Source organism: Pholcus phalangioides, unplaced genomic scaffold (genome assembly GCF_987345545.1).
Source record: "Pholcus phalangioides strain wild (caught in Gottingen) unplaced genomic scaffold, Ppha-v1.0 ptg000040l_1, whole genome shotgun sequence".
In the NCBI taxonomy this organism is placed as follows: Eukaryota; Metazoa; Arthropoda; class Arachnida; order Araneae; family Pholcidae; genus Pholcus; species Pholcus phalangioides.
Window position 1 is genome coordinate 4421516 of NW_028301626.1, and position 16798 is coordinate 4438313.

Sequence of the window (16798 nt, forward strand, 5' to 3'; positions counted from 1 at the left end):
GAAGGCTATCAAAAGGTTACGAGCGGTTTATGAGATACAAAACACATTTTATTTACAGCACAAATAAAATGAACACATCCTCTACCCACCATTTCTAAAATACAAGTCAAAACATTTGATTCTCAGTTGGTTATATGTTGCAAAAATGCTAGACAATCAATCAGTAAAGTGTGACGTTACAGATCAAGACTACTAGACATCACTACAGCCTCTTAGAGAGGTTTTAGTGTATGTATATAGTTGTGAATCACATCAGATAATCTGTGATTATTTCTTGTGTGTGCTTAATAAGCTAAGGAAACAATCAACCTAGGATTGTAAGGATAGAGGGATTTTTTTAAAGGATTTTTTCATTTTTGTGAACCACAATTTGAGGATTTTCTCAGATTTCTCTATAAAGCTACGAAAAATCTGAATAATTTTATTTCTGATGGGAAGATTTTAATAAGGCTTGAAAAATCAAAGGCTTCCGGGTAAATGGGAAGCATTGGCACCTGTGTGCAGGGCTTCCTTAGTCTCTATTACAGAACCAAAGTGCCAACTCAGTATCCTCGACCTCTCACTATACCATAGCTGCCAACTTTTGAAAATGAAAATTCGGGAGATTTTCGCGCACACCCGTATTTTATGCTAAAACCACTCCCTAATAAATACAATAGGGATTTTTCCAAATAAAATAGGGATTTTCCAAGCATAAAAGTTGAAGCATAGGGAATAACATCCCTACTCAAAAACTGAAGTCCAATTAAAATAGGGATTTTACACACATGGAAGTTGAACCCTTGGGAATAAAATTCCTACGCAAAAAACAAGTGAAATTGGAGGCCAAAACTTCAATGATGTAAAAATAAATATTCTGTTCAATCAGAAACGCTGTGAACAAACATTCTCCGCGAATGACCCCAAAATCATCGGAAGATGAAGGAAAACACAGTCAATTTTTGAAGAACACTGACTTTTTGTGACACTTGCTTGATGTTTTTTTTTCACTTCACGACTGATGATGGCAGTCTTTCCATGATCGATGTTTATGTCCGTAACACAACTTGTACAAAAAGGAAAAATCAGCCCTCTTCTGGAACGTTTGATGAAAGGAAATTCATCGGAATAAGTATCTTTAAAATTGATTAAATATGTTTTTGCTTATCATTATTCATGCTTTGTTATATCGCACGTACGTAACTTCAACAAAAGAAATTTTGACCACATGTGCATCACCATAATCTTCAATTATTATCCAGGACTATTGGCTGCTAAGCCATTTCCCTGCACGATAAGACAAACAACTTTCTTGTTACCATCAGAGGGTTTGTAAAACTTCCTTAAAAAGGGAATTTCCCCATTTACGACGTGTGACGTCATTTCGAAAGGGAAAAAAAAGAGGCTTCATGCCCCACAAGAAATTCCTTAGGGATTGTTCTCATAAGTGGGGATTTTTTTAATGAAGTAGGGAATTTTTAGGGACAATTAGGGATTTTTGTGATTTTCGTAAAAATTCGGGAGATTTAAGAACTTTTCGGGAGATCGAGCGATGAAGATAAAATTCGGGAGACTTGGCAGCTATGCTATGCGTAGACCTCTCGCTCGATCAAATTGTATTTTCAAAATTCCCTTATGACCATCTTCATTCTGGCATTCTTTATATTTTATCAAAACCTGTACATTCTTCTAAGAGACGTCTTGACCATTCCCAAAAACTAATCTTGTTTTCAAGTTAGATGCTTTCAACTCGTTTTTCCTGTTGTAGAAAAAATAACAAGGTTGGTGGGGTATCACAGTCTTTGCACATGAAAATCCAGGTTTTTCTCCGATTGGTATTCATTTCACAATAGCAGAATGTATCCTATTATTCAGTAGACAATTTAATGTCACACTTTTATCTGTCTTATTGCTCTCACCAATTCACTGTAGCTGACTTTAATAACAAGTTCCACTCAGTTTTATACAACCGTAATTTCGATAATATAATTATCTGAATTGTGTGTGCCTAAGCCAATACGGTGTTAAGTGCCTTCTAAATAAACCTATAAGAGTGAGGGATACATCAACCATATATCTTTTAAATCATAAAATAACCTATCCACTATTTCTTTTGGGATATTTGTTAATAATCTAACTGATCATTTTCCTATTGTTATGAAATTCTGTCATGAAACAATTCCAAGCTCAAAAAATTCTGATTATAAGACTTTTACAGTAATCAATAAAAATATGCTTTCCAATTGTCTCAGTAATTATAAATACCATTGGAAAGATGATGTTGATATTGTTATGTTATACCAAATAAATATGCAATATTCGTTAGTATTGAACTCTATTAAAAATAATTTCAAATATCACACACTATGAGAACACATATTTTATAATAATTGGATGACAAATGAATTGCTACGTGTGGTTCGTAGAAAAAAAAATTGTATAACAAAATACAAAAATACACTTTCCACAGAATCTACAGAACAACATACCAATGCACAGCTAATGAGCTTAAAACACATACTAAATTACTTAAAAGTTAATATTACAAGCAAATTTGTGAAATGTGATACAAACGAAAAGAAATGAGAGTTTATTAATAGTGTTGTCAAAAACCAAAATAAAGCTGTTGTTTTGCCAGATTGTGTTAATATTCTAGAACTTGCAAATCAATTCAACACCTACTTTGATCGTATAAACCATGACACATCTTTTTTTTGGTAACAATGATGATTTTGAAAAGTACCTTTCGTCAACCATAATTCCTTTGCCTTTTTTGATATCATCGATCTTGAGGTACATATTATGAATTCTTTCATATAAAAGTAATTCCTATGATTCATCATCAACCATTTTCAATCCACTGCTAGATGAAGGTCTCTAATTTTTCCATTGTACTGTCTGATGCTTTAGCCATCCAGTTGACTCCAGCCACTTTTCTGATCTCGTCGATCCATCTTGCATGGGGATGCCTTCTTGAGCACTAAACACCACAGGGTACCAATCTAGAATACTTGTGGTCCATCTGTTGTCCTGTCTTCTTGCAATATTTCCAGTTCATTTCCATTTTAGGCATTTAATTCTTTCCATGATACCATACACTTTTGTGTGGCTTCTTATCCAAGAGATTCATTTTCTGTCTCTTGTGATGCCTAACATACATCTTCCCATACTCCTTTGTGTTGTCTGTAGCTTCTGTATTGTCTTGCTTGTGAGTGCCCATGTTTCAGCTCCATAAGTCAGTGCTGGTAGTACACACTGATTAAACACTTTTCTTTTCAGGCATAGTGGTATGTGGCTCTTCAGAATTGCCAGTTCAGTTTTTGCCGAAAGTGTTTCATACAATCCTGATCCTCCTGCTTATTTCATTAATGATTCCATTGTCCATGGTAATTTCTTATCCCAGGTATACATAGCTTTCTACTTCTTCTATGTCTGTGCTGTTGAGAAGATCAACTTAGAAGAGTTGAACTTTGCCCAAGAATATTAAGAAGACACCAACGAATAAGGCAAATACACGAAAATAAAGTCCTAATGCATTTCAACACCAATGGGTGCCGTCTTCAGAGGAAAATTTAAGCACTAGTCACACTGACCGAGTTTCTCACTTGGGTTTAATACCATCTTAACGCTCGGTTGCTCAGCGGAAGAAGTACGTCTGTTCATTTCAACGTTTCTGACTACGACGTTTGAAGTGAACAGACGTACTTCTTCCGCTGAGCAACCGAGCGTTAAGATGGTATTAAACCCAAGTGGGAAACTCTGTCAGCGTGACTAGTGGTTAAATTTTCCTCTGAAGACGGCACCCATTGGTGTTGAAATGCATTAGGACTTTATTTTCGTGTATTTGCCTCATTCGTTGGTGTCTTCTTAATAAGATCAACTTCTTCAATGCAAAGGAGTTGAACATAACTTTAGTCTGGACATTTCTATCTAAAACCCTGAACATTTCTGTTCTTATTTTCGAGCACCATTTTCAGGCACATTATGTAGAGAGCACACATAATCTTTTCCCCCATAAAGTTTGGGGAGCAGGAAAAATCCCTTAAAAATCAGCTTCAAAATTATTTTTTCTCATTGCAATATGTGTATTTTTTTTCAACTCCATTTTCAAAGTAGCCGTTGTTCAGAAATTGTTATTTGGAGGTTTCTTGTAATGTTAAGTCTATGGAACGCATTCGGTTCCAACAAAATGTGGCCGTTGTTCGGAGATGGCCCTTAGAGGAGGTTTTACTGTATATTTGATTAAAGAGTATAAGTAAATAATGTTGCATTTATCACAAAGTTTATAAATATGTAATTTCAACTTGCACTATTTTCTCAGTCACTGAAATGAGCCGTTATTACTCCTACTTTTAAAGCTGGTGATAAAAATTCTCTGCTGAATTTTAGGCCCATTTCAATTGCACAAGATTTTTTTCTGAACTTATTGAAAATATTCTATCAATGAGAATGTCATTTTTTGTATTCTACAAATTTTTTTGCTGAAAACCAATTTGGTTTTTATAAAAAGACAAGGTGCTGAAAATGTCCTTTTCAAATTTTATTTATAATTTCATTGAAACAAAAGCAAAATTTACTATTGAAATATTTTTAGATATTTCAAAGGCGTTTGACAATGCAAACCATTATATTCTCATTCAAAAACTTGAATCAGCTGATATTTGGGGGCTTACACTAAATTGATTCACTTCATATTTATCAAATAGAGAACAGAGTCCAATACAGGACCTGTACTATGCTTGGTTTTATTCACTTATAAATTACATTACAATTATATGGGGGTGGTGGTTATAAAACAAATTTATTGCCTTTATTTTCAATCCAAAAAAAGTTTTCAAAATTTTGAGTCAGGGTCAGTCTCATTCTTCTACAATTTTTAGAAATCTTAATCTATTTCCTTTGTGCCATAATGCTGTTTTCCATATTATTCTTCCCTTAAACCGTAATAAAGGCTTGTGCACTTTAAAATATAATGTATTCAAGCAAAGACCTCATATGATTTACCATATTCCTACTTTTAGGAAAGAAATTTTTCGTAAACCTTTTTATTATATAGCTCTGAAATTATATAATTCATTACCACTAGAAATTCAGGATATACCCACGTGCAACATTTAAAAAAAATCGTTATTCAAATTATTAATTTCAATAGACCAATGTACGCTCTTATTTTGACCTTTAGGAGCAATAAAATTTATTCACTTTAGCTTTGCCACTTTATGTATATTTTTTAATTTCAAAAGAAGAAAAAAACACTTGTTTGTGTTGTCTGTACATGCGAGTTTCATTTCCCCCCCCCCTCCCCATATATTTTTCATTTAATGTTTTGTTTGTTTAACATTTCTTGTCATGCATTAAGAATTTTGTCTTTTTAATGTTGTATGTGTAAGTTTTTTCATTTATTTTTATCATTACATTTTTCATTTGACATTTCATAATTTTGCCTTGTTCATATGTGTCTTTTTCTAAAGTTCCTGTTTATGTCATATTTTTTATTTTATTCCTTAATTACCTTGTAAGTTTTCAATCATCCGTAGAGCCACCATACCCTCTAGATCAGTGTTTCCCAAACTCGGCGATAGAATGGTTCATTATTATGGGAATGCCCAACGATTATTGATTATGTTCATTCATAATATCAAACACTTTCATCTGGGTTGACCACAAACATCTTTTATGGGTGTCAGCCAAATAATGTTACATAAATACCTTTTAAAAAGTTACAATATTTCGCTTGTTGATTGTTGCTGTGTTTTTTCTTAAAAGAGTCTTATGAATGATTCGGGTAAAGAGAACTCCTCTTTTGCTGATGCAAGTGCCAATTTCTGTCAGGATAACAGAGAGAATGAATCTGATTCTGAAAAGAAAAGCTGGACAAACATTCGACCATTGACTCAGATTTACAAGATGCCTTCTACTGACACAGAGGTAATGCTACTTGAATGTATCTTTTCTTTTAGTATCTGTTGCGATATATCAACTTATGGCATTTTCTTCATTCGTTTCTTGATGTATTCAAAAAAAAAAAACTTCTACTCAAATGCCAAGCAATGCTACCATATATCAAATTACCACCGACATATATCAAAGCTGTCAAGTCTCTCAGGTGCCCAAAAAGTTTTTATATATTCTGAATATTTACAGCAAAAAATCTTTACTTTTAGAGGGGAAATTATTTCTAAAGAATTTATTCACGGGAAAAGTCTGTTGCTTGTGGTTACCCCTCCCCCCACCCTGAAAAATTATGTGACATTCATGAAGTAAATTATCATCATTGTGCCAGATAACAGATTTTTTTTTATCTTGGCAATAGGGTATAAAAAACATCTTTTTTTTCAAATAAAAAAAATATCAGATTTTTATTTAAATTAAGTTTTTTTGATTAAAATCAACTGACTGTGCTTATTAATTAAAAAATCTTGTTAATCATTAAAAATGCATACATGTCACCTAATTTCTCAAATTTAATTCAGCATTAATGACTAAACGAACAATGAACAAACTACAAGCAAGAAATATGAATAAAAATCTGTATTTATATGACGTGAAAGGGGTTTTTTTTTTTCAAGATGAGCACAACTCAGGTCTATCGCCATGGGCAATTTACTACCTAGTGAGTTATGCCGGAAGTGTAAGTATGTGTACCTAACAGTCTGAGTGCCTGTCTAGTGTTGTATATGATTTTTCAGTGCTGCCATCTATATCTCAGAAGGGAAGTGAGTGAAGTGTAATGGCTGAATATTTGTACTGTTTGTAGGATTGTTGCTCTCTGTGGCGAGACTTTTTAATTGGGAGATCGGCTCACATTTGCACCTTGAAGTTGGGAACCACAGAAAACGAACTTCAGCCGACCACCACTGTAGTAACGGTGGGGCTCGAACCCGGATCCCCGCAATGCGAGTCTGTCACTATGACCACTCGACCACCACAGCGGCACGTGAAAGGTTGTTGAACCTGAATGGATTAACATTTTTCTTGAGTACTTTCATTCATGCGCTCCTTTCCCTTTGAAGTAAATGCCTGGTGTGGCGACTCAGTATTAAATATGGTGCGGGTTTCTTGATTCACTCCATGTACAAGCAAAGCGTCATTCAGCATCAACTATATGAAAAACATTCCATTGAAAAGATTGTTTCTCGTGCAATCAATGGATTCATTTACTATGTATTTCGGACTTGCATGATGATGTTTAATAATTTTACAAATTTTTATTCTTTCACAGATTTAATGAGTTTTTGGTAAAAAAACGAGCAACCCCTCTAGACTTTTTCACCTTTTGTATTAAAATTTCTTGTTCAATGGTATTGCTGTTGCACAACATCTATTATTTTAAATCAGCAAGTAGGGCATAGAATTCAAGGCTTTATACCGGTGTTTCCCAAAGTGGGCATTATCACCCCTGGTGGGTGATGGAATTGTCCCCTGGGGGGGGGGGGGGATAGAAGCTACGAGTACAACATAGGATCCTATGGGCACACTTGAGTTGGGGGGGGGGGGTGAGGAGAGAAAAAATTTCTAAAGAAGGGGGCAATGGAACAAAAACTTTGGAAGCTATGCTTTATACAAAAACTAATTTCTGTTTTTTTTTTATCGGGGGAATCCTGGTGCCCTTTTGTAATGCCTCAAATTCATTGCAAATAGAGCAGTTATATAGAAGTTTAGCTCCTCATATTTTTGCATGCATAAAATCTATAAATAGAACAACTATCCTCCTGCACTATATCTAGGAATTAGGTTCAAGTCCATATTTATAAGATTTTCTGTATTCCTTTTTAATCAAGAACTTTACTACATTCTAATAACATGTATACCATACTAGGTTACTTTTACTTCAATGTCATTGAAGTTAATACAAAGGAGAAATAAAATTTAAATTTTAACATTTAAATCAATGATTTTTTTTTTTTTTTTTGCAAAAAATCACAAAAGTGAAAGTTTACATCAAGTCACTTTGTACCAAATCTGATATAATCTACAATTGTTTCTCGAGGTAAGAAAAAATAAATAAAATACCAGAATGGGTTCAACTGATTTGAATACTGGGTCATTCCACGTGACCAACGCAACATTCACAGCCAAAACGAGCTGTTTTTTGCTTCTAAGTAATGGAATTTTATAAAAAGATAATTTTAAATGTTATAAAACTTGTGCACCACCTCAAGAAATGGTATAAAAATTGTTGAATGCATAATTTTTGCTCAATCTATTAAATTTTTTTTCCAGAAATAGTGGGTATGACCAATATAACAGCTTTTATAACCCCTTAAAAAAAACCGTTTCTTGTAACAATTCCTCTGAATCTACATGTTTTCAAGTCCCTAATTTTTTCACAATTATCGACTCAAACTCATAACTTTCGTGTTGAGTTTAATTTAATATACCTGCCAAAGCATCAAATTAAATAACTTTTTCCTAATTTCTTTGTGCGCAAGTGCATGTGACCAACGTAACTTGCAAAATTGTAATATAAAAAGCACATGTAAGCAAAGTGAACGGAAGCCAAATTCTTTTTATTTGCAAAGTATTGCTTATAAATTGATGTTTTTTGCAAATGGAATTAGGTCTCCAGTGTTGTGTAAATGTTTACACACATGTTGGCAACTTTTGATACAGTATGGGCAGATTTGATTCCATTTAGTGGATTCGTGCCCCTAAACAGTTTTTCCATTTCTGCCATCTTATTATCAATGACATCTGTCGGTATATATATATGCATTTGATGTTCAGGCTAGTTTGGTCCACTTCTTTAAAAGAATTCACTTGCATCAGCTATGTGAATTTTACCTTGTAAGATCTTTTTCCAAACATGACGCTTTAGGATCACCCCAATGCCATCACAAGGACCTTTTCCATGGAAAGATGCACAAAAGTTCCTCTCTGAAATGAAATTTGAACACGACATTGCATAACGATTCTTGAAATGTGCAGCAGCACCATCGCTCCAAATTTAGCCTTTCCTTATGTAACATTGTTGATTTTTTGAAAATCTGCTATCAAATATTCATTAAAAATCTTGTCTTCATAGGATGTATGTCTTTCTGTGTCGTATATAATGGCATATAACTATTTTTCTAAATCGTCCGGTTATTTTCTGTAATATATTACAGCAGTATATATGGTTACAGTTGACAAAACTACAGTAACGTAGTCAGGTGTAGACAAAACTACAGTAACGTAGTCAGGTGTAGACAAAACTACAGTAACGTAGTCAGGTGTAGACTAAACTACAGTAATGTAGTTTTGTAATTTAGTTTAATAAAATAACCAAATGGGAAGGTAACTAAAACTGTGATAAGTAAATTTTTTTGACATGAATATGTCTTCTAAATCATCTGACAATACTGGATGACAATACTCAAGAGACTGCATAATGAAATGCTTTAAATGCTCATATCTGAGGAAGTATTTGGAATATACAAAGGTTTTTAACAACTGGCTGTGGCGAAGATGAATTACTGGAAAGAGAAAATTCAACTTCCTGTGCAGGGAATCTAACCCATTTCCTTTAACTTTCCTCTGAGCTCATGTACATTGAAAGGGACCGTACATGGACGGCCGGACCTGACTCAGGCCAAGCTCACAACTGCTGATGCTGCCACCAGATGGCGACTTATGTAGGAGAGTGACGTCGTCCTTTCATAAATAAACAAAATTGTCTTACACTATGTCTTGAGAGGTTCACGATGTAAAAAGAAGCCAACAGCATTACCTGATACATATTTTATTGGACAAATCCCATGATGCCACTCTGGTTTTTTCACCTCTTCCAGTCTGGGTACCAGGCTCATGGCCCCGCATTCGAAATGAAATTGTTCTACGTTATATCTCAAGAAGTTTGAAATATAAGTAGATGATATTAATATCATCCGTTTTTGCTATTCCTAAGATGACATCAGATGCCCATTTCATTGTCAGTACCTGCCATGCATGAATGTGAACAGATTTCCCTATTGAAGTCTCAGCTGATGCAACAGCCCTACAGATATTCAATCATTGCACTTTACCCATAGTTTGAAAGATGGCAGCACTAAAAGTCATACAGGATATTGTTAAGTGCGCAAGCATACTTTTGGCACAGCTTCTTCTGTGACAAATTTCCCATGGCAATAGACCAGAGTTGTGCTCTGTTTAAAAGAAGTACAGTAGACTAGTTAATCTGGCACATATCAGACAAGTGTATGCTAGATTACTGAGAGTTGAAAAGGCCCATTTAAATAATACAAACTTCTGCGGGTATACACAGTGACATGCTTTCTTCCTGTACAAGCTCGGAAAAAAAACCCCCACTGGATTACTGTATGGGGGCTGGAGTAGCAAACGGCCGGATTATAGAGTCTGTACTGTACCTACCATGTGCTTCGAGGCAGAACGAAATCATTCACTTCAAAACTTTTAGCTGTGTGTATGATATAGTCAACCCCAATTTTCTTTTAAGTGCTACAATAAGTTTGAATCTATTTCATATGGCTTAATTTTTATTCCTTGTTCTATTTTCAGAATGTTAGGAGTGTCGCTCAGCCAAAAAGCAACAGTTTGGTATCAAAAGCATTCGAATATTTTAAATGGTGAATCCGATCAAACTATGGATTTTCTTTTATCAAAGTCAGCATCAGCTGTGATTTATTTTTTGAACGTTCAGTGACTTATTGAAAGAAATTTTTTTCCCATTCAGCAGTATAACTTATTTACACGCATGTAAAAAAATAAATTTCGGACAAATTCAGAATATGTTTGACATTTTCTTAGAGACATTGAGTCAATCAAATAATTTGACGCATCATCAAAGTTCAGAATACAGTATAATCATGCTTATGTTTACATATATACAGTGTTATGATAGTTACATATGCATAAACAGACGCTCATGATTAAAAAAGGTTGTTACGTATGCCGCACACATTTTTTGATGGTCTACATGTTAAAGCTAGCCAATAAAAGCTGAGACTAAAAACATGTTTTACAAAAGCATAAATCGTTTATTTACATCAAATACATTGTAGTTTGTATACAACCCTTCACAGCACAAGAAAGAAAAAGGCAGGAAAACTATACAAGGTAATATTTCAGACACACAGTATCTTCAGAGTTTCTCTAGCAAAAATCAATGGATTGCAATATTATTTCGGGTCCTCAATGAGGCCGTGTGCGATGTTAGTCATCTTCGGGTACTTGACTTTCTTTTTGTCGAGTTCATCCTGAGCCCAAAGCATCAGCTTCAATAATATGGCAAGTTTTGGTGTTGTTGACTCCCGATTTTCCATGTCCAAGATTGCTGCATTAACTTCACTCGCAATCTACATTGTTTAAGAAAAAGATGCCGTTACAATATTATAAATCGTTATCAATGTTACCAGAATGAATTATTTAATAAGGTTTAGGAGGTAAAAAATACTTGCTTTCTGCCGATGTGAAGGATGAAGCAAATCGCCAAATGGTGACTGTTCAGGTTCATCAAAAGCCAACAATGCAAGGGTACGTTCCAGCTCAAACAGCACTGCTTTATTCTCTTCGCCTCTTTCGGCCAGTTGCTCTTGAGCGAACTTCAGTGCCTCCTCGATGTTTTTCTCTCGGATCAGTTCTATCAGATGTTGTTGCTAAAATTACAAGGAAAAAGTGAATCAAAGCAACCCATAAACATTCAGGAAAATCAAGAAAAGTTTTAATTTTAAACAATTTTGTTTCACCTGGAGATGGAAGAAGAGGTATCTATCATTATCGAGCAATTCTGGATGAAGATTATTGATCAAGTTGATAGCCTCTGGAATTCTCCCGTGCTGTATGGCATCTCTGATGCGGATTCGTTCGTCCATAGTATCGAGCTCCACAGCTGGCGCTATTCCTGATTCTGCGTGAAATTTATCAGCCGCTTCTTTGAAACCCTCTATCAAAGAGAAAAGAAAAGCTGCAGTATAAACTTGTATGATAATGTCATAACTACCTGTTTACTCTGCATTCTTAAGGATCTTTAATCAATTTTATTATTTGTAAGTTTGTAATTTCAATTAACTAGAAAGAGACCCATAAAAATTCTGGTCTGAAAGTTCACTACACATAATAGCCTAGGGTGTGGCTGCCTTGAACACTGCATCAACAATATATTGCCTAGATTTTTTCCCCCATGGTCAGCCCTTGAAATAAATACGGAAAATGATCATACTCCCTTGGTCCAAAAATATTGCTGCTACAACCTTACTAATGAAGGTACTTGGGACAGACCATGTGTCACACAACCAGGATGTCAATGAGCATCACAAATAATCCAATGCAAGGGGTCAAATAAAACTCAAAATGATCTATATGTATTCAGAATTAATTTTAATAGCAGCAATTTAATTATAGAATTATTTTACAAAACTTAACATTTAATTTCATTATCACTCTCCTTGCCCACTGATGCTTTATTCCACAGTCCGTTGAGAACGGGTCATTTCGAAGTATAGTTGGAAATTCATTGAGAGCTCCTTATGCCTTACAGAATAAAGCAGCCGAGAATTCCGGGACAACATCGATGGGAGGGTTAGATTATAACTCAGAGATGGTGACTCTCCAGGTAGTCTCAGATATGACCAGTGAAACAAGTGACGAAAATGCCAAGTGAAGTGCTGTTGCCAATCACACTGCTGCTATTTATATTCTGCCTGTAATGTAGACCAATCACAGCTAACTGTTTAACATATCAGTCAGCATTCTTCATCTTTCTGGAATCTGTTAGCAGTAGGAATCTTGATGCTATGTTTTCTGATGTAAAATAAAACACAAGTGGACGTCTCCGGTCAGTAGTGGATGACAGACTTGAGTTTAAAATAATATATAGATTTAAATAGCACCTATATTGGATGGGTCTGTTCCCCCCCCCCCTACTCATTGCAGATATGATATACTGTATAAAAACCTATCAAAGAGCCGATTTCACAACATTAGCAACACCATTCACAGCCTGATTAAAATGTTAAAGCCTGTCATTTTTGATATTGAACTATGGTATATATGAAGATTTAACAGCTAGCTGATGCGAAGATATATTTAGGAAAAAGAGGAAAAACTCAACTGTCCTTGCGAGGAATCAAACTCGCGTTCTTTCACTTTCCAGGTGAACGCCCTAGACTACAAAGGCAACGAATATCTCAATCATATAGTGGAGTGACATCATCCTTGGATATGGTCATCATATACTTCATCAGGTTTGAAATCAGTGTTTATTAAAACGGGTGATGTAACTGCTCTGGGTGATGAGATTTTTTTTTTTAGAAATAAGGCTGATTAAATCAAAGGAAACTATTTTAAGCCTTTCACTGTCATCTTGAAAAAGAATCATCACAAAAAGAAAATACCAAGGAAAACAATACCTATGGAAATTATGTTTATAAAACTGCACGTAAAAATTTTTTAAAAATAAATACCTGTCACTAGATAGTCCATTATCAAGCGGTTCATATCGGCTCTCTGCAAATGCATGCTCTCTAAGCGCTCCATCCATTCTGACTTTGTGATTTCATCTGGTTTCTCCATCGCCGATGAGCCTACATTATGGTTATGAAAGAACCAAGTTGCTGTTTAGCTCATTCAAATAAACTGTGGTTGTCAACATTACAAAAACTGAACATCTACATTCTGAAAGTGTAGTTTATTTTTAAATAATCCTCTATTCACTTAATTTAAAAATAAAGTTTCATCAGCTCCTCTCACTGAACAGCTTTTTTTTTGTTTTCAGTGTTAACCACACATGTACCTCCTAAACATACCTCAGAAATTCCTAACAAATCGGTACATGCAGGAATGTGGCACGCATGTGTGTGTATACGTGGCCCTAACATTTTTATGTTGCCACCTGTCCCATATTTTGACATTTTCGCTTCAAATTTCCATGGAATTTTCACGTTATGTACGTATAGTGTTGAAGGTCTGCCTACTATCTCTACAGAGAGACTTTTTTTTCAATGGGCTTGTGATAAGATTTGATATGATTTTCAAGAGTAATTCACTCTACATAATGTTAATCTAGTAAACTCACTACTCGCTTTACTAATACGAGTAAAGTTGAAGGATAGAACACTTTATTTACCATTCGCCGCCAGCGTATTTTTAATCTCTTTGGTGAAATATGGGTGAGGTTTATTTTTTTCCTCTTGCTTTGGCTCGCAACGAAAGTGAAAGATCACAATGAAAAAAAAAGAAAGGAACAGTAAATGAGTTGTTTGCTCATCTAGTGAGCGATTTCACTATAGTTGTAACTGAAACTTGTTGCACCAGTTGAAACCAGTTTGCACACCAGCTACTTTACTCACCTGAGCCTCAAGTAACTTATGCAAGTGGGTAGGGGCATCCCTGGAACATCACTCTGTCTAGAGGCCCGACCTGGGGTATTGTTTTTTTTCTATACACAGTAAGATCTCAGTATAACATTGATAACATCAGTTTTTGAGCAGTGCATAACTAACTAATTAGGTTTATTCTTCTCATATTTTTATTTTGTTGCCAGGGCTGACATACTATGGTTTAACTGTACAAAATCAAAAAAAGTACTTTTAGAGGCCTTACTAGATATGTATGATCAGGACTACAACTAGAAACTCTGTCACCTGGGCAAGCACATTTTGGCACTCCCTTCCTTGTAGTGTTGAAGGGTGAAATTAGTGCCCCATGTGGTCCGGGGCACCAGACCAGCCTGTCCACTCCCCATAGTTACAGCTCTGTGTATGATATGGTTCAGGATCAGTACATGTTGGACCCTTTGTAGCCAACTTGTCAGTCAAATCATAACCTAAATAACCTTGACTGACAAGGATGCAGTATAGAAAGACTTGTATTGCTGGTGAAATTTAATTATTAAATCAAATATTTCCATAGGCACAAAGAAGATGGTGACAAATAAGGGGGCACAAGCTTATGTCTGTTTCTCCTATATAAATAAAGAACTCACAGGAAAAATAGTCACAATAAGCTAGGGTTTGACATAAAAAATTATTAGGCACCAGCTCAATTTCATGAGAGGCAAGCATATTTCTTCCCCTGAGAAAAATTATGAAAAATATTTTTTTTTTACTTGCTTGGGGCATTGACCCCTTCCCATGTTAGTAAGCACACAGCATAACTTAAATTTAGTGTTATCCTCTTAGATTTTCAGTTAAATCACATGTACAAAACTTTAGGCGCTAATAATTTTTTTTGTTCCCATAGCAAACTGCGATTTATCAAGCCCTGCAATAAGCTTATACAGTCAATGCTCTTTAAAAGGACCTCACATTAAAATGACCATTACATTGAAACGATCCATAGGATATGTCCCAAATGCTTACACATACGAAACATCCTATATGTTTACCTTTTGGTATAATTGCCATCTAATTTCACCGATTTTCAACCGAACAATGGGATGAAGGTTGTTACGAGCATCGACTATACCTATAAGCAGTACATATCGCTTTCTGTTGGACATAAACAGAGATAGACATAATGATCTCAACATACATATCAGTGGTTCTCAAACTTTCAACACCCCCAGCTTTCTTGTCCAATTCATGGTTCATCTGCGACTTCCCCAGAATAGTTTAGTAGATATTTGCACTTATAAAAGAAATCAATGCATAAAAAGGTACACAAATCAATCTCCAGCTTGCCGCAACACACATTCAGATAAATACTGACATACAGTATGAAGTCCTGATATAACGATACACTAAGGACCAAGAAAAATATTGTTGTAGAGATTTATCATTGTAGCAAGTTTTCACTGTGTATATATTTTACTTATCTCTCTTATATTCATACAATTCGAGGAAGGGAGGGAATTGCCTCCCCTGACTCTGTGCCTATGTGTTGGGAGTTTCATGAAAAAGTTAGTGACTATAAAATTCATATGAAATGATACAATAAAATAACAATTTTACAGGACTTTCGGCTATAAAATACATATAAAGCATAAATTACATCTGAGAATGAACATCAGTTGCAATACATATGAATGGCTCATACTTATCGAGTAAGCCTCAAATAATGAGGGTTTTTTAATCAGATACTGGTCAATGATAATAAAAAACCATTTAAATTACGAAACAAATGTGTACTAACATTACATTATCTTACAAAGTGGTGGATTTTTTTTTCACTTCTAATGAAAAATGAAAACCTTATCAAATCTAATAAATCACGTTAAGTTTCTCTTTTTAGGTTACATTCAGGAAATGTTCACATCTCACAATAATCACATCATTGTTCTCATCTCTTACATTACAAGAGACAATTATAAAAATAATCTCGAGCAATTTAAAAGCATTAAAGTATCGCTTAATTAAAGTAAACAATTTTGTTATTATTATTGTTTCACTGGATTGTGTACAAACAAAAAAGGTATTTCGTGAAAACTAACTGTTACTCACGGCATTTAACGTGCTGAGTCATCGCAAAAATTTGCTTCGATTTGTGAGTGAATAAAAAAAAAACAAAATACCTAAATTTTAATTAAATTTTAATGGATGATTAGACTTGTTTTCATTAAAAAAAATTTTTGCCAAGTTCCTCACATCACAAAAAACGACCGCGGTTGTAGTGGTTGTTGTTGCAGGTGAAAAATTTTATGTGGATTGGGGAAGAGCGGCTAAGAAATGTGTGTTCTCATGACCATATAACCTGTTTTTCCGTATTTTCATAGAATTTTTCACCATCCGAACCAAAGCGCTTTGATCCGAATTTTGTTGGAATTTCTTTTTACCCCTATTTCAACCAAGTTTGCTTTAGTTTGTATTGTTAAATCATGAATTGAAATCAACGAATTTCCGAATCTCAGTTTTAGGGGCATTTTTTTATTGAATAAATATGGCCA

General features: G+C 34.7%; 2 protein-coding genes across 2 annotated transcripts in view; one reads left to right on the forward strand and one right to left on the reverse strand.

The window, feature by feature from the left end:
- Nup35 (nucleoporin 35) overlaps positions 1 to 10705 on the forward strand; it is a 41672-nt gene extending 30967 nt beyond the window's left edge. The window contains exons 10-11 of the mRNA XM_089254149.1: positions 5746 to 5907; positions 10477 to 10705. Of these exons, the coding sequence (XP_089110275.1) occupies positions 5746 to 5907; positions 10477 to 10548 (234 nt within the window). The 3' untranslated portion in view covers positions 10549 to 10705. The remainder of the gene's footprint in view (positions 1 to 5745; positions 5908 to 10476) is intronic.
- Positions 10706 to 10759: 54 nt separating this feature from the next.
- Positions 10760 to 16529, reverse strand: Hou (GID complex subunit 8 homolog protein Houki). Its single transcript, XM_089254150.1, has 5 exons — positions 16356 to 16529; positions 13380 to 13499; positions 11664 to 11860; positions 11376 to 11573; positions 10760 to 11273 (listed from the first exon to the last, which is right to left on the reverse strand). The coding sequence occupies exons 1-5, from the start codon at positions 16375 to 16377 to the stop codon at positions 11097 to 11099; spliced, it is 714 nt and encodes a 237-aa protein (XP_089110276.1). The 5' UTR covers positions 16378 to 16529; the 3' UTR covers positions 10760 to 11096.
- Between the last annotated feature and the right edge of the window lie 269 nt (positions 16530 to 16798).

What these genes read in the sequence shown, in the direction of transcription:
- Hou (XM_089254150.1), bottom strand. Translation starts at nt 16,377, where the DNA reads ATGACTCAGCACGTTAAATGCC. An exon ending in ACCTCTTCTTCCATCTCCAG is followed by an intron (nt 11,574 to 11,663) that starts GTGAAACAAAAT and finishes TTGTAATTTTAG; the next exon opens with CAACAACATCTGATAGAACT. An exon ending in ATCCTTCACATCGGCAGAAA is followed by an intron (nt 11,274 to 11,375) that starts GCAAGTATTTTT and finishes TAAACAATGTAG; the next exon opens with ATTGCGAGTGAAGTTAATGC.